This window comes from Camelina sativa, chromosome 19, assembly GCF_000633955.1.
Source record: "Camelina sativa cultivar DH55 chromosome 19, Cs, whole genome shotgun sequence".
NCBI classification, from domain to species: Eukaryota; Viridiplantae; Streptophyta; class Magnoliopsida; order Brassicales; family Brassicaceae; genus Camelina; species Camelina sativa.
In genome coordinates this window covers 12930881-12949296 of record NC_025703.1, presented here as the reverse complement: position 1 = coordinate 12949296, position 18416 = coordinate 12930881, and the positions used below count along the sequence as shown (strand labels likewise).

The window sequence follows — 18416 nt, the reverse complement described above, 5'->3', positions numbered from 1 at the left end:
ATGCTCACAATCAAAAACGTCACGGCGACAAATTCGAGTCACGAAGTCGACGGTGTTTGTTCGTTGGTTATCCAAATGGTCAAAAAGGTTGGAGATTGTTTGATTTAGAATCACAAGAATTTTTTGTCTCACGAGATGTGGTCTTCTCCGAATCTGAATTTCCATTTTCTCCAAGCTCGACAATGGAGGTCTCTCACGTTGATGAAGAAGATACACCAAAGTTGTGGGCTTCAATTTCTAGTGGCCCATTACAAGAAGAACATCTTAATGTCCCTCAAGGCCCGTTACATTATTCAGGCCCAAATGAAGAAAGTCAAGGTCCACGTGAATTTGAGACCACGTCTTCATCTTCCAATGACTCTCCTGCGGCTACGACGGAAGCAGAAACCTCGCCGGTGCTCACTCCCTCTGGCTCAGCCTCGCCACCGGAATTAAGACTAGATTCCGATTTGACAGCTTCAACCTCTACAGTTGCAGCTCCAGTTAACCGGCCAAGTTCTCGTCGGAATAAACGTTCGAAAGCGACGGTTGGTGGTCCGATAGCACAACCTCCTCCCCGTCAAAGTAAGCGAAAGAGAGAAGCTCCTGTCCACTTAAAAGATTATGTTGTTAATTCTGCTGCTTGTGAATCACCGAATTCTTTCTCCACCAAGGTACGGTACCCAATTTCGAAACAGGATTCTAAAAAGCGTTTTTCTAAATCTCATGTTGCGTATATGGCTGCGGTTGCAAAAGCCGTTGAACCAAGATCGTATAAAGAGGCTGTTGCTGATGACCGTTGGAATAACGCAATGACAACCGAAATTGATGCTCAAGAGGAAAATGGTACATGGACGATAGAAGATTTACCTCCAGGAAAACGAGCAATCGGCTGTCAATGGGTCTACAAAGTTAAATATCACTCTGATGGATCCGTTGAGAGGTATAAGGCACGACTTGTTGCACTTGGCAACAAACAAAAAGAGGGTGAAGACTATGGTGAAACCTTTGCCCCTGTGGCTAAGATGGGAACGGTGCGAATGTTTCTCGACGTTGCATCAAAACGAAACTGGGAAATCCATCAGATGGATGTCCACAATGCATTTTTACATGGAGATCTTCGCGAAGAAGTCTACATGAAGCTACCCCCTGGCTTTGCTGCTTCTCATCCCAACAAGGTATGTCGTCTACGCAAAGCCTTGTATGGTTTAAAACAGGCTCCACGATGCTGGTTTGAGAAGTTGACAACATCATTGAAGAATTATGGATTTAAACAATCCTTGTCCGACTATTCTTTGTTCACTTTGACCAGGGGAGCTGTTCGGATCAATATACTGATTTATGTTGATGACCTGATAATTTCGGGGAGTTCACCAAAGGCAAACCAAGATTTTAAAGATTATTTGGCATCATGTTTTCACATGAAGGATTTGGGACCTCTAAAATATTTTTTGGGGATAGAGGTTGCAAGGAACTCGGCAGGCATATACATATGTCAGCGCAAATATGCGTTAGATATCATCTCTGAAACTGGTATGATGGGAGCAAAACCAGCGACTTTTCCACTAGAACAAACTCATGAGCTCATGTTGTCTGAATCACCTCTTCTTCCTCAGCCCCAACAGTATCGACGGTTGATTGGGCGTTTGATCTACTTGGCAGTAACACGGCCAGACCTCGCATTCTCTGTTCATATGCTGGCCAGGTTTATGCAACAGCCACGTGAAGATCATTGGGAGGCTGCGCTTCGAATCGTTCGTTATTTAAAGTCTGATCCCGGCCAAGGTATTTTGCTGCGTCGAACAGGTGATTTTCAGATCACTGGGTGGTGTGACTCTGACTATGCGACTTGTCCCATATCTCGAAGGTCTGTTACTGGTTATATAGTTCAGCTTGGTGATTCACCAATTTCATGGAAAACTCGAAAGCAAGAAACCGTGAGCAAGTCCTCTGCAGAAGCGGAGTATCGGGCAATGTCATTTCTTACATCAGAACTTTTATGGCTCAAACAGTTGTTGCTTACTCTGGGAGTTCGACATGATCAGCCAATGGTGGTGTGTTGTGACAGTAAACCGGCCATACACATCGCAACAAATCCCGTATTCCATGAACGCACTAAACATATAGAGATTGACTGCCATTTTGTTCGTGATGAGCTTGTTCGTCGTAATCTTGTTCTTCGTCACGTTGGCACTGAATTTCAGCTTGCGGATATCTTTACAAAACCCCTTGGTCGAGACAGCTTCGCATCGTTTCGGATCAAGTTAGGCATACGAAACTTGTATGCTCCAACTTGAGGGGGAGTGTTGGAGATTGGTTTCAGGTTAGCTATCGGTTTACTCTAATTGCAGTTGGTTTCGTCATGGTTATAGGTGACTTGGCCGTGAAGCTGTTTGGTCAATATGTCAATCCCGTAAGATCAGCAAAGTTAATATAGCTTTCCTTGTATGTATAGATATGATTCGTATGGATCTGCTCTCTCGAGTATATATGTTTTTGTAAATCAAGTCATAAGGGACAGAATAGAAAACTTTGGAATCTCTGTTTCTTCACATTAGACCACATGATATATGTGGACCTATGCTTTCAGATTCTTATTGCGTGATAGAGAATGTTTTGTACGCTGCTGTTAACGGAGACCTCAGATGGTATGACTCTCAGGGAAGACAGTGGAGAAATTTGAAGGGTTTGGTAGGACTACCCAAGATCCCTAATTATGGCCGTAGTCAGGTTAGATTGGCAGATTATGGTGGAAAGTTAGTGGTTATGTGGGACGACTTTATTGTTCCTTGGCATCGCGGCTGTGAGACGACATTTTTTTGTGCAGAGGTTGCACTTCAAAGGCTCAATAGTTTTGAAATTTGGGGCAAAGTTGAGTGGGTTGATCGTTTGCTTACAACATTTGACGACCATTATGTCGTGAAGGTTATTGCTGCTGCTGTCTGACCTCACAAGGCTTGGCTTTGATCGTGTTCTCGATTTTTTTGGTGTTTAACTATCTTGATATGACGTGTGTTCTGTTTTGCTATTGTGTGGTGTTTATTCTACATACAGTAAAACCTCTATAGATTAAAATCTCTATAAATTAATACTCTATAAATTAATAAACACTATAAATTAATAACAATATTCGGTAAGATAATAAGATAATAATTTTTTCGAAATCTCCTTATAAAATATGGTCCTAATAATATCATAAATTAATAATTATGTAAATTTATATATATATATATATATATATATATATATACTGATATAATAGTGTATGTTTCTCCTAAAGCTCAATTCTATAGAACAATTGTAATGTTGTATTTTCAACCTATAATGATATCTCTAAAATATTTTATAACATGTCATACAAATAATTAAATTTAAAGTTTTAATTTTTAGATATGCATCATTTACAATTTGATAATTTGACAGATTATTAAAATAGGAGAATTGATATTATTATTCATAGATTTGAATTTATGTGTCTCATGTGTATAAGTCAATTTGTCTATAATATTTGTAATTTATTGTAAATAGTGCTTTCTAAATATTACAAGTTCAATTCCTAAACCATAAAATTTATAACATCCGAAAGTTTAATCTAATTTTGCTATAGTTGTTCCAATTCATAATTTTTTTAAAAATAAACAATTAAAAATATATCTATAAATTAATAATTATTAATTTACACTATAAAATAATAATTATTAATTTATAGATAAATTAATATCACTATAAATTAATAAAATGTCTTAGTCCCAACATTATTAATTTATAGATAAATTATTATCACTATAAATTAATAAAATGTCTTAGTCCCAACATTATTAATTTATAGAGGTTTTACTGTATATGGAATATGGTGTTTTAGGTTCTATTACTGGTTTCGATCGCGATTTGTTTTGGTTCCCTAGTTTATTAAGCTCACTCTCTTCTATTGTTGTACCTTATTGAAAGAGAGCATTGGACTGAACAGGAATCATCTTTGTGCTTTGAACCAAATATAGTTGTCTTCCCTCTTGAATAAATGAAGCAGAAGATAGCCAACGATCTGAACCTCCAAGCAGTAGTCAGGAGATCACCCACCGGTTCAGAGATCATGTCTGAAGCCAGAAGTCCTGAACACCAGTCACATGTTCCAGTAGCGGTGTTGGTATCAAATTAAACCATTCCGGTTCATGTTTCCGGGACATCTGGATGGGAGATTCATCTGAAGCCAGAGGTCCTGAATACTAATCATATGATCTGTTAGATCTTTAGCTGTCTCTCTCTCTCTATATATATATAAAACGTTGAAAAGTCTATGAAGCGGGAGATTTGATTTCTTCATGAGATTATACAAAATTGAACAGAAAAAAAAAAAAAAAAAAAACCTAAAAAAAAAGAAAATCACTAACAAGAACATGATGGCTTTCTTTACAATGGCTCACGGTAACAAGAAGCTGCCAAAGTAAATGATAGAGAAAATAAGACACAAACTTGTATAATGCCATGAGAAATTGAGGTGAAGAAAGAGCAAAGCCACTCATCAAGGTTTACCTTCTTGTCTCCTGTGAATAAGAACTTTCTGGCATGTAAATGATATTTTTTTTTCCCAAATCTTCTTCATCAGGCGGAAGAATTTTTGTATTTATCTACTCTGTTTCTAGAAAGATTTGAGAAACAGAGTCTCTGTTTTGTGTCTTCTAATTCCCACATGATACTAGACCATATTACATATTATATATATATGCATTGAATCAATTAAAAGTATAAAGTTTTGTAAGACTCAAATTAGAGATAAATAGAGGGGTATGAGATATAGTTTTAAATATGTTTTTCAAGACACTTTGTCAAAGATTTATACCGCAAAGATACGTAGGCAACCATATAAACATGGGCCATATTACACAAAACGGTGAGAACATTACAGAATGTATAGCATTGACAATGTTTACAAGAAAACCAAGAAATTAAAAATTACATAATACAAACCAGGGGAAGTACAAATCGGAGTACAAACTTGACAAAACTGTTGAGCTTAACGAGCTATGAACCATTCATATTTGTATGAAGTGAAGATATGCCCGATCACTAATCCACAAAACACACCAGGTGCAAAAGCTATCGCGGCTGCTATCCATTTCAGCACTGGCTCTTCTGGTTCCGACAAAGGTTCCTCGAGTGGCTGAGAAGTAGTAGGAGAAGGAACATGATAGCTTTCTCCACAAGATTCATCGAAGCCATGGAGTCCAGGATTACCCACGAACGAAGAACAATTTTGACTTCCAAACTGTGTGCTTTGTGGCAACAACCCTTCAAGATGATTGTAGGAGAAGTTGATGTTGGACAGAAACGAGAGTTTCCCAAGACCTTGAGGAATCTCACCAGACAAGTTATTTCGAGATAGGTCTAATGTCTCGAGCTTTGTAATATTTTCCAAGGTTGGTGGGATGTTTCCTGTGAATCCGTTGCCTGACAAGTTGAGAAGACGCAATTCGCTCAATAAGCCAATGGATCCAGGGATATGTCCAGAGAACCGGTTACCAGAAAAATCAATGAGCTTGAAGCCTTGATCGATCCTAGCAAAACCTGTGTCAATTCCTTTATACACCAAATCGATCGAATTAAAACCGTTATCATAGCCTATATAGTCCATGTCTGAGTCGCCATAACCAGCCCACACTAATGACATTTCAGTCCAATTGGCAAAGTAGTCTTGTGGCAATGATCCAACAAAGTTGTTATTAGATATGTCTATGATCCGAAGACTTGGAAACCCTAAGTAGGCAGATGGATCGTAGACTGGACCATGTAAGGCGTTTGATCGGAGCACAAGAACATATAATGATTCCAGAGAGCCTAACCAAAATGGAAACGTGCCGTTGATCTTGTTTCTCTTCACATTCAGAAATTCCAAAGAGTTACAGTTGATCAATGATTTTGGAAGGTTCCCAACCAAATTGTTGCGGCTGACATCAAGTGATCGTAAGACAGAACCGTTGAAATCGGGTAAAACTCCACTTAAACTGTTGTTTTGCAGATTTAACTCTTGAAGGTAAGTGGAATTCTTCAAACACTGAGGTATGGAACCAGTTAAATTGTTGTTCGACAAATCCAAGGTTCCTAAAGATTGTAACTTGCATATCCATTGGGGAATTGGTCCTTGGAGTGAATTTGAAGCAAGATGCAACCAATTTAATGATGCTCCGTCCGTAATTTTTTCCACTGATTCTCCGAAGCTAGCGAAAGAATTATGAGAAAGGTCCACGTAAAGCTGTGAAACCGACTCCGACGATCTCCATATAAAATGAGGTACGTGACCTTCCAACTTGTTGTAGGAAAAATCAAGGGAGCTGAGGCTTACTAATTTAGATATTGATCTAGGGACTTGTCCTACGAAATTGTTGTGGCTTAGATCTAAACGATCAAGATGGACTAATTTAGATATAACTCTAGGGAAATGTCCTCCGAAATTGTTGTGGCTAAGATCTAAATCATGGAGATTAACTAATTTTGATAAAGATTCGGGGATTAGCCCATTAAAATCGTTTTGGCTAACATCTAACCTTTTCAGCTTGGACAATGAAGACGAGTTTCTGAAATCAATAGGTCCTTCGAACTTGTTTTGGCTTAAACCAATATATTCTAACGAAGAAACCATGAGCAAGGATGAGGGAAAAGGTCCCATAAATGAGTTGTCACTCCCATCGAAATGCTTCAAGTTGTGGAGTCCACTTAGGTTCGTAGAGGAAAGTGAGGATTTGAAGTAGTTTGAGAAGAGGACTACATAGTTCAAACTGGTTAAATTGGCTAATACTATATCCCCACCAGTGAATTGATTTCTATCAAGTCTCAAATCAGAAAGCTTGGTTAAGTTGGTAAATGAAGTAGGAATGTTACCTCTGAGATCATTTGAACCTAGATTCATGGTTTCTAGTTGGTTTAGGTTACCGATTGAAGTCGGAACTTCACCTACTAATTTATTGTTAAAAAGTTCAAGATATGTGAGATGAGAAAGATTTCCAATTGAAATAGGAACTTCACCTACTAATTGGTTACGGGAAAGAGAAAGATGTGTGAGATGAGAAAGATTTCCAATCAAAGAAGGAATCTCCCCTTGGAGATTGCAATCTGAAAGATCTAGAGAACGGAGATGTTGAAGTTTAAAAAGACCACTGCTAGTTTTCAAAGAGGTGTTGCCAATATAGGAAACAAGTTTAAGTGATATCACCTCTCCCAAAATAGCATCACACGTGACACCCTCCCAAAAACAACAGTCAATGCTCTTGTTCCATGAAGTTGTTGTTACATGATAGCTGGCGTCGGAATAGATCGGGAACTCCTTTTGAAGCTTCAAAAGAGCATCTCTTTGGTCGCGGCAGCACAAGGACCGTGTGGGAGAAGCAATAGTGTTTTGTAAGGGAGGAAGGCAAAAGAAGAAATAGATGGTAATAATGATACCAAAGCAATAAGACTGTCTTTGAATCATGATACTATTTGTGTTTGTTAAATTGGTATGTGATAGACATCTCTTGCTTACTCACTTCTTTTTATATTAGAACATTCTCTGCTAAGGGCTTGACTTGGCAAGTCTTCCTTGGAATTAAAGCAGGAAGATTATGAATAGTTTGTTTTTGTGGACACCAACCAAATCTTTAGAAATAGAAACGAGTTGGTAATATCTATCTATATATACATTTTTGGAGACATTTACGAAATAAATCATAAAGTTCACACTTATTTGCCATTGGTAATAAATATTTTTAATTTTAATTTATAAAATGAAATTTAAAACCAAGATTTTATGCATAACAAAATTCCTAAAATATCTCCTTAATCAATCAACGACTAATTACAATATCTCATCAAATATTTGTTTTGTAAAATTTCTAAATATTTGCTAAAATATCTCCTTAATTCATTACAATATTTAATGCTAACAATAAAAATGTATGTGCAAATCCCAAATTAATCTTTACGTCAAATTGACGTCATCAATACATATTTGTCTATTTTATCTGCAAAAAAAAAAAGAAAAATTAAAAAGAATTATCATATTTCATAACTTATTTCTGAATCATATGTAAACAATTCTAAAATTAAGACATTTTGAAGATAATGTATACTTGATTAGCAAGATTTTTGGTACTATATTTTTCTTGCATTTTCATTATTTGGATTTTGAAAAACGTGCATGTTGTACTTAAACAAAGAAAAAAAATAGTGTTTGGATATCTAGCGGAATGGATTTAGGTATTAATATAAATTAAAAATTATTTTATTAACTGTTAGTAAATCATCAGTTCATTGTTTTGTTAACACCATCGACGTTTGAATATTAGTTATATCTAATTAAGTTTATTAAATTACTATTATGTAAAATAAACAAACAGTACTACGGTATACCACATGTTATATTCTGAATTTAACAATTTAAACCGATAAACCTAAATTTTTAAACCGGTAAACCTATATAATATATAGATATAAGGGGGATATATATTTAAAATTTACAAAACATTAGTCATATATATAGTTAATCTATCAAAAAATAACATTTTTATTTTACTTTTAAAAATATAGTCCCTCCTAATTACTAAGTAAAATGAAGATTTTATTAATGAAATGTTTGGAGATGTTTGAGAAATAATATTGGCAGTTAGAAACACACCTGTTGGCTAAAGTGATCACAACAAATGCGAATACCCCTCCCTGAGAAAGAAGAAAACCGATTCCTGCTTATGCTTTCTTGTAATGTGAGGACTCATTGCGGTTATGATCAGTGTTTTGATCATAATCAGACCACCAAAGAGTAAGAGGACATTAAGGCCATTCTCGAAACAGAACCTGCAAAAATTTCTAACCACATGAGCATGAAAATGAAATCAAGAGATCAAGAGCAGATTATGGATCTCAACACTCACATCTCTTGAGTGTATTTGTCGTCTCTCTCTCTCTCTCTCTCTATATATATATATATATATATATAAACCTTTGAAAAGACTATGAAGCGGGAGATTTGATATCTTCATGAGATTATACAAAATTGAACAGAGAAGAAAAAAAACAAAAAAGGCTAATAAACAATCCACACGTCACAAATCTATATTTACATGATGTCATTGTGCCATGAAAGAACTAAATCTTCAAGCTCTGTAATCAAATCAGACCACCGTGAATCATCTTCTTCACCTTCAACAACTTTCACTTCAACAACAACAACATCAACGGCTAACTCCACAGCTTCCACCACAATCGCTGTTCTCCCTCTCCCTAATCCAACTACTTTCGCTTCTCCTTCTTTCTTCATCTTCTTCTTCACTACATATCCTAACTTCTCCCCAATCACCTTCGCCTTCTCCTCCACTTCAACGGCCGAAACCTTCGCCGTGAATCTCCTCTCTTTCTTCTTCTTAATCTCAAACAATCCGGAAAGATCTAATCCCGAAGACAACGAGATTAAATCGAAAGCTGTAACCGAACCAACACTCGATTTCGTCTCATTATCCGTATCAAACACATTACGATGAAACTCAGAAGTTTCCAGAGACTTCTTGAACCAACTCGTCTTCATAACCGTTTCAATACTCATCCTCGTTACTGGATTCGGATCCAACATCTGATAAATAATCGATTTAGCTTGTTTCGAGATCCAGCTCGGAAACTTATAATCTCTCCGATGAATCTTCCGGTACATCGCCGCGATATTCGAATCGTCGAAAGGCACATCACCAACTAAAAGCACAAACAAAATCACACCACAAGACCACGCATCAGCTTTCGCTCCGTCGTAACCTCGCCGCGAGATAACCTCCGGAGCTGTGTAAGCCGGAGTACCACACGCCGTGTGTAGCAATCCGTTTTGGAGATGTTCCGGTAAAGCGGATAAACCGAAGTCAGAGACCTTGAGGTTACCTTGCTCGTCTAAGAGTAGATTCTGGGGTTTCACGTCGCGGTGAGCGACGCCGTCTTGGTGAGAGAATCTGAGCGCGGATGCGAGCTGTTGGAAGTAACGACGCGCGGTTGATTCGGGGAGACGACCACGGCGGAGGACTTTGGAGAATAGCTCACCGCCGGAAGCGAGTTCCATTACGAGATAGATCTTAGATTTGGTCGCCATAACTTCATGGATCTTGAGTATGTTTGGGTGATGACGGAGACGACGCATCGCATCGATCTCTCTGATTATTCTCGGTTCCATGCCGGATTCGATTGTTTTCTTCTTCTCTATGATTTTAATGGCGACGAGCTCGTCTGAACCGATCGTACGAGCTAAGTGGACTTTCGCGAAACTTCCGCTACCGAGTCTTCGACCGAGTTCGTATTTTCCGAGGAGAAATTTCGCCGGAGATGACTGGTTTTGCGGCTTAGGAACTGGTTCCATTGCGGCGGAAGAAGAGAGTGGCGGTGGCGTTGGTGCCTGAGTTTTTCTAAAAGAGAGGTTTCAGGGACGAATTATTTGGTGAGCTTCTCTTTGCGTTTTATAGGGAAATGAGATTTAATTGCATTTTTACCGAAAATACCCTTGGAGAACACTAAAGAAGTAAAAAAAATATTTTCTATTAACTTTGTTGAGAAAATTTTGTAAAAAATATTTATTATATCTCTCTTTTTGTTTTTATTATTTTTTTGTCTATATATATACACTTAAAAAAAATACATTATACATTATTGTTTTTTTGTCTATTAAACTAATAATATATTGTTTTTTCTCAATCATAGCTGGTCTTAAATGTAAACAACTAAATATAATACTATTATAATGAAAAATGGTTATGCAATATTAAGTTTAGTATATTTGTTTTTCAAAAATCATAAGCAAATGAACATAAAGAAATTAGGCAAATTTGTTCAAGTAGTCTATTTTTTAACATAAACTTTAAACGTGTATCATTTACAAGAATTATTTTGTGAATTGTGAAGTAGTTGAAACGGTCCGACCTGTTTATTTTTTATTAATATTAATCTAGTGATCTCATACTAACTAAACACTTAACCATATTCAAACCAAAAGAAATAACCAAACATTAAAACAATGAATTAAATAACCAAATGAATAATAATTCAATAATATCTAACCATTGATACCAAATAACATAACCAAGACATAGAACAATGAATCAACAACCTAAACAATTGTTCTAGACCACTACATTCCATTCTAGCAACTTAACAACAACATAGAACAAACAACCAAGTCTTTAGAACATCTTCCTTTCCATCGGTTTCAGATTTAATTGTATTTTACCGAAACTATCTTTGGAGAAATTAGTTCTGATGTGCACTAAAAAAGTAGAATTTTTTTCTATTTACTTTGTTGAGAAAATTTTGCAAAAAAATATTTATTGTATCTCTCTTTTTGTTTTTTTTTGTCTATATATATACACTAATAAAATACACTATACATTATTGTTTTTTGTGTATTATAATAATAGTGTATTTTTTTTTCTTTCTCAATGATAGCTGGTCTTAATAAATGTAAAGAACTAAATATAATAGTGTTATAATGAAAAATGCTCATGCCATATAAAGTTTAGTATATTTGCTTTTCAAAAAATCATAAACAAATGAATCATGTGTTTGTTGTATGAAAATTTGGTTCAAAGAGTCTAATTTTGAACCTTAACTTTAAATGTGTATCTTTTACAAGAATTATTTTGTCAAGTAGTCTTGTTTTATGGTCAACTATATCATAAAATCCAGCATATTAAACAATTATGGTTTGATTTATAAATTTTTTGACATTTTAAAATTGAATTTGTAATAGTTGTAAGTTCCAGTCTTTAAAACATATTTAGTAAAACCATATTTACTCTTTTAACAAATATTGTTGGGGTCGAAATTTTTTTTTTAAATTACCAAAATTGGTTTACCAAAAAATAATTTAGCAAAATCATCACATAGCTTACATGTCTATATATTTATATTTTTCAGAAAGGATATCTGGATATTAAAGCCAAAATGTATATATTTTGCACATCTTTCTTTCAAAGACTTCTCCAATATTTTACCGAAGAGATGCTAATATAAATTTATCAACTTACTAAGAATTAAGTTTTCTTTTTACCGTTTGACGAAAAAAAAAACCTTATCAAAACGTTGCAAAATGTTACTCCATAAAAAATAATGAAGAATTCACGTGTTCATGATTCAATTCTAAACTATCTTCGGTGTGAATCAAGACTTTATGATTATGCGACTAGATGACAAATATTAGTTGATCCTCAATTATTGTTTCAAATTATATAGTATTTTCCTTTTTCATCATTAAACTGAAAAGTATAAATCTATATAACAATGCTCCAAAAACTATGATTATTAAGAGTATAAGTTTTGGATCTAGATAACAAAATCACAATCTTGATTTCGGAAACTTATATGATTCGATAGTGTGTATGTGTTGGTTATTAACTTATATATAAACTACAAATGCATAACGATACAACACAAAGTCTAAGAGATTTGTTACCCATATAAAATATAAAGTCATAACAAAAACAAATTCGAGAAGATAATTTGAAACAATTTAACGCACATACATAAGCCATTTTTTACCGTCCAAAAAATAAAACAAAATCTTCAAATATAAAACCCTAATAAGACTATTTTACTCAAATATCTTACTGTCGATATCACAATGTGTATATTCCACTCCCAAGTGCAGAAAAGCTAATCATCAAAAAGTTGGAATAATTAGAATTCAAAATTGAGAATATAAATAAAATCTTTGGTGTTCATCATTGTTGTATTTATTAGACACTTGGTGTTGGATTGTATTCCTTAAATAATTCGTCTTCCCAATTTCAACGGTCCATACTCCATACGTGTTTAATATTATTTCTTCTTGCTAAATTCCCTTTTTTTATTTCCCATCAAAATAAAATTTCCACCAGAAAAGTTTAAGAGATTACCCTATCACTTAACTGTGCCTTAATCACAGTCAGTAATAAATTACTAGATTTAATTGAACTAAATGGCAAATAAGTCATTTACCCAAGTGATCAGTGATCATTGGTGGCTCCTCTAGACCCCAACTAAACAAGCCGTCAAGATGGTTTGGCGGCTGTCGACGAACAGATGGACGGTTCTGATTCACCAACTCAGCAAAGACTTGGGCCACACCCGAACATGGTCTGGTGAGCAAAATAAATAATACCAAAATTGACGTTTTTTGGCTTTGATGTTAAAGTTAAGAGAGCTTATTAACAACAAAAGATCCAATTCTTGAAATACTTTATTCTTCTGAGATTTAGACTTTGTTTAGTCAACAATGGCATATTCGTCACACACTAGAACTCCCACCAAATGTATCAGTCGCCTCCATATTATTAACATGGAAAAATTTTACGCATATGCATGAAACGATGATATCATTATATTAAACCATTTTTGATACGTATCTTAAGAAAATTATTGCTATATATTTGGACTATTGAGTGTAGTGGAATTAGTATATGACTATGTTGTATCAAAATATCTTCTGCAGTTCATATTTAAATACTGAGCAGTGAGCAGGTCAGACCATGTTGCAAAAAAAAAGAATAAACCAAAATTTGTAGGAAACTAAATTATTCAAATACTATAGTTACACATTATAATATATGTATATTGTAGAAACTTTTTTTTATAACGTCTCATATATTATGTTTCACTATAATGTTAGGAGTTAGGAGTTGTCTTAAGTAGACTTAAAATTCATTTAGATAGCTTATTAGGACAAAATGGAAAAGTTTGAGATACGATACGACCATTAAACTTTCAAAGAGACGTGATAACATGATGTTGCCATGAAATTATATGTCGAGTTGCGTGAGACATAGGATAACTTGCAATTTAAATACTAATAAAGCTCTATATTTTTGTTCGTGTTATTTAAAATTATGATTGTGTGTCGAGCTCTTGGGTGTGTATGTGACTATGTGGTGTGAGGTGTTCTATCTTCAATCAGATAGGTTGAGAAGTTGAAACGTAAGGCATGAATGAATTGGTACATTTGGACATATATAAAATGGTGATTAAGCAATGAATTTTTATTTATCATCATTTCACAGGACAAGTTAGGCAAAACTTGTTCATTTTTACTATCATTTCACAGGACAAGTTAGGCAAAACTTTATTACCATTCTGACATTTTTTGTAATGGTTTTCGACTTTTCGTCCATATGTTTTCTTTAAATTGTCGTGATGACGCTCTTGCTTATAAATGATTACTTATATGGTCTATATATGATAAAAGGAACTTAATAGTACATCTAAGTCTAATTTTTTCAACAGTGGCTATAATATTTTTTTTTAAATAATCCTTTTTCATGTTAAGAATGTGGTAAAAACAGAATACAAATATAAATAAGAAATTTCCTAGATCCATCATCGAGTGGACGACGACATGATTTTGACCCTCAAATGAAAACGACACAATGATAAAATAAAAATATTCGAAAATAACAAGGAACCACCAATTATAGATTTTAGTGATATAGTAATATTGTATACCGTAAATTATATATTAGCTCTACCTATATGTTTGCCATGTGTTTGAAATAATATATTATATACACAAAAAAATACTTGGTCAAAAAGCTGAGTCCAATATTTTTCAACAAATCTTTTTAATATTGAGATGAAAAAAAAAAAGTTGTCTAATTCGAATTATTTTGTGAAGTGGCCGATTCTTTATGAGAGTTCTAGATCTGTGGATCTGTAAATGTTGAAACAAGAAAAGTAGATAGAACAAAGATTTGTATATTATTATTAGGAGGTGACGTGCAGTAAAAATACTAGATATAGTTTTCGAATTTGTTGTCTTTCGTAAAAATTCCTATAATTAAGTGTTTTAGATTCGTATACATCAAGGAGGTCTTTTGGAGTAAGTTACGTACCATAGAGAGTGAGATCAAAACTTACTTACAGGGTTAAGTTAAGCCGATTGCATGATTAATCGACAAATTTTGCAAACTCTTTACAATAGCCAGTAGATAATAAACCAAAAAACAAACAAACAAAAGAGAAATATATATCCACAAAATATTCTTTATGCCAATAATGCTTAGGCAAGTGGCTATGCCATTTTGGCCGATGCTTAGATTTTTGGTAATTTCCATTTTTGGTAATGTTGATGAGCATGGGAGCTCAAGATTCCCATATGGAAATTTTAGTTCCTTAAACCATGGAAAAAATGAGTGAAACCAATATTTGTATGTTAAGTATTTCTCTGGTATTCAACAATTTTCTGGTATTCAGAGTTTCACATAAGCATAATTAAGATCTGAAACTATAATTTTTCTGTTAATTATTTATCTGTAGGAGCCACCAACTTTATTGTTTATTTATTTTCAAAAGAAAAAACATAAATTTGAAATCGATGTATCAAAGTTTAATTTGAAAGCTACGATATGATCAAATTAATCCCTAGAGCTACTCTCTTAAATTAAGAGGTCACTGCAGTATTTATGTGTCGAATTCCACAAAGACTCTACACAATGGATTATAGAGTTTTATAATTAAGCTAAACAAGTTGATTTAAATTAAGAAAAGCAATGCAAAATATTAAATAAAAGTTTTGTAAATTCAGAAGATCAAAAAGCTAGGCCTAGGAAATTTCTCAGGAGATTACAAATTATTAAATCAATAAATAATTAGGATTCAAGCAATTAAGAACAGATCTAGAACTCTAAACTCTTTTGTAAAATAAATCAGTTCTCACTGCAAATATTATCTAAATTTAAAACCAGAAAATCCAAATCTCTTCGTAAAATTCTAGGTTAAAAATCAGCTTTGAAAACAGGTTTAGATTGTTCACAAAATTATTAAATCAAATCTCTTTGCAAGAAGTAATTTTGCTCATCAAAAGGTTTTATCAAGAAAATCAATTATATTCTCATATCAATTAATAATCCTAAGATCTAAATCCAGATGATTAATCAAAGATCTAGCATTAAGAACAACCTATGATGAAGATCTAGAAAGATAATGAATCCTAAATAAACAGATCTAATAAACCATAAAATCCCTGTGAAAAACCCTAAACCTAACAATCAAACTACTCATACATATTTAATGAAGAACAAGACATAATTCTGAATAATAAGCAATTGAAATTAAAAGAGTAAAAGGGAGTTCAAGAATTCTTCTCTCAAAACAGATCTCTCTCTCCAAAGCTCTCAAAATCTCACAGGGTTCCAGAAAAAAATAAAATTTGCTAGAATAAAACTTAAGGGTTTATAAAACCTAAAAATATTATTTATATGTCCTAAAACACGTCAGGGACTTGTGTTGCAAATATGGAAAACTTTGGGCAACTTTGTAAAATTTCCAAATTTGTGATTCTTCATCGGCTAAAGAGGGTGTCGATCGATGTCATTTCTTTGATCCGAGTCCAAATTGATTCTTCAAGATTTATGCTCCAAAATGCTCCAAAATGATCCAAATTGCTCTACTTTGCTCCATCCATGCCAAAATCCAAGAAAACCTGTAAAGACTCAAAAACATCCTAGAAAACAAATCAAAAGACTCTAAAAGACTCCTTATATCATGGTTAAAAACCACAAAAACCATGATATATCATTTGTCATAGAGATGTTGTCTTTCATGATGTTGTGTGTGGGGGGGATGGATGCTTCACCACCAATAAGAGTAGTTCTCTTATATTATGTAAATATCACCATATATGCAATTGTATTAGAACGAGTATCGTCAAAATAGAATGTTATAGACTGTGAATCATATCTCATCTTCCTTAGTCAAATTCTCTCTAGGTTCCTGATTCATTCTACTTCAACTTGTCTTCTCTGTGGTTTTTTAGTTTGGGCTTAATTTAGACTATTCCATTTGTGGTTCTTTCAGGTTTCGTAGTTTGTTTTTCTGTATAAATTTCCCTTTTTTTTAGGTATAATTTTTCTCTTTTGGGCTTTAGCTTCTGGGGATATCTTTGTTTTCCTCCAGCTTGGTGTTTCAATAACGTATTCCACCCTCGTAGTTCACAATCGTATTTTATAATGGAAACTTTTAAAAGAAAAAAAAAGAAGACTATGAATCATATCGTTAACATGGCAGTTTGGTCTTTGGTTTTCTAGTTTCTAGGTGGAACAACAATATAAGTGCAATATGATATATACGAAGGGACCAAACCCAGTTTCTATAGATTATCAAAAAAAAAAGATTATTCTTAATGAGTTGATAACTCATTCAAAATAAAGTAGATATCTATCATTTACGGAAACAAAACCCTTTTTTCTCTCTCTTGAGGAAGCGTTCGCCCTAGCCGTCAACCAATAGCTTCTCTCCGATGGCCGGCGATGGGTGGCTTCCACAGCACTATCGTCGGTTCCAGTTTCTTCTAGTTTTAGTTTGTCTTCCTAGTTTTGTCAAACCTCAGCTTTGTCGTCTCCAACCTTTTTCCTTTACTCTCGGTGATGGTAAGTTCTTTTCGGCGTGGTGACTATCTCGGAGGATTGGTGGTTGATTGTTGATGTTCGGAAGTGGATCTATTCCCCGGTGGCTCCTTCTCGTATTTCCGATCTGGTCGTGGAGGTTTCAGGTTCCCGGTCTGGTTTTAATGTCTCAACTTTTTAGTTCATCGGCTCTGTTCTCGTTTGATTGGGAGTCAATGGTGACTTGTCGCATGTTCCGGTTGCTTTCGAGGTGGATCTAAAGAGCTTTTTCTTGGATTTTATTGGCTTTGCGGTGGTGTTATCTCGGCTGAGGCTTGTATTTAGTTAGCTTCTGGTATCCCTGACTTTGCTTTGAAGATCTCTTTGGTTTTTCGACAACGTTCTTATTGTTTTTGGGTTCCGCCACTTTTGGTTGTGTTGAGTGATTTGGCTTTGGTTTTTATTTTGTTTGCTCGCTTATGTCTTTCTTTGTTTAAGACGGTCTAATCGTTGGGTTAGGCTAGATCTTTGGATTTAGAGGTCCTTAATCTACGGGTTGGCTTTTTCGTGCAATCTGGAATCAACTCTTTTGTGGCCTCTCTTCTTTGATTTGGCTGTTAGCCTGGTTGACTTGTTCTGCTACGGTAATCTGTCTTGGATTTTGTTTGTGGTTCGTTTCTAATTGCCCTTCCTTGGCTGAGTATTCAATCGGGTTCCTCTTATTGCAAATTGTGGATGGTTCAGCTTACCCACTTGTTTGAGTTTCCTCCGTTTTTGCTAGAAGGTTGGTTTGGGCGTCTTCCCTGAGCTAGTGCGTTCATCTTCCTTTGTCAAATTCTCTGTCAGGTTCTCCGATTCGTTCTACTTCAACTCGCCTTCTCCGTGGTTCTCTTGTTTGGGCTTAATTGGGACTATTCCATTTGTGGTTCCTTCAGGTTCTGTAATTTGTTTTTTTCTGTATAAGTTTCCTTTTTTTGGATGTAGTTTCCCTCTTTTGGACTTTAGTTTCTAGAGATATTTTTGTTTACCTTCATTTTAGTTCACAAACGTATTTTATAACGAAAATCTTTAGACGAGAAAAAAAAAAAAAAAAAA

At 34.5% G+C, this 18416-nt stretch overlaps 3 protein-coding genes across 3 annotated transcripts; 1 reads left to right on the top strand and 2 right to left on the bottom strand.

The window, feature by feature from the left end:
- Positions 2560 to 2925, top strand: LOC104767770 (F-box/kelch-repeat protein At3g08810-like). The gene has a single exon (XM_010491752.1). The coding sequence runs from the start codon at positions 2560 to 2562 to the stop codon at positions 2923 to 2925; it is 366 nt and encodes a 121-aa protein (XP_010490054.1).
- Positions 4991 to 6880, bottom strand: LOC104766201 (receptor like protein 30). Its single transcript, XM_010490037.2, has one exon. It carries the CDS (start codon positions 6878 to 6880, stop codon positions 4991 to 4993), a length of 1890 nt encoding a protein of 629 aa, XP_010488339.2.
- On the bottom strand, positions 8952 to 10403 carry LOC104766200 (CBL-interacting serine/threonine-protein kinase 7-like). Its single transcript, XM_010490036.2, has one exon. It carries the CDS (start codon positions 10334 to 10336, stop codon positions 9062 to 9064), a length of 1275 nt encoding a protein of 424 aa, XP_010488338.1. The 5' UTR covers positions 10337 to 10403; the 3' UTR covers positions 8952 to 9061.

Excerpts from the sequence above, each read along its gene's own strand:
- LOC104767770 (XM_010491752.1), top strand. The coding sequence starts at position 2,560 with ATGCTTTCAGATTCTTATTGCGTGATAGAGAATGTTTTGTACGCTGCT.
- LOC104766201 (XM_010490037.2), bottom strand. The coding sequence starts at position 6,880 with ATGAATCTAGGTTCAAATGATCTCAGAGGTAACATTCCTACTTCATTT.
- LOC104766200 (XM_010490036.2), bottom strand. The coding sequence starts at position 10,336 with ATGGAACCAGTTCCTAAGCCGCAAAACCAGTCATCTCCGGCGAAATTT.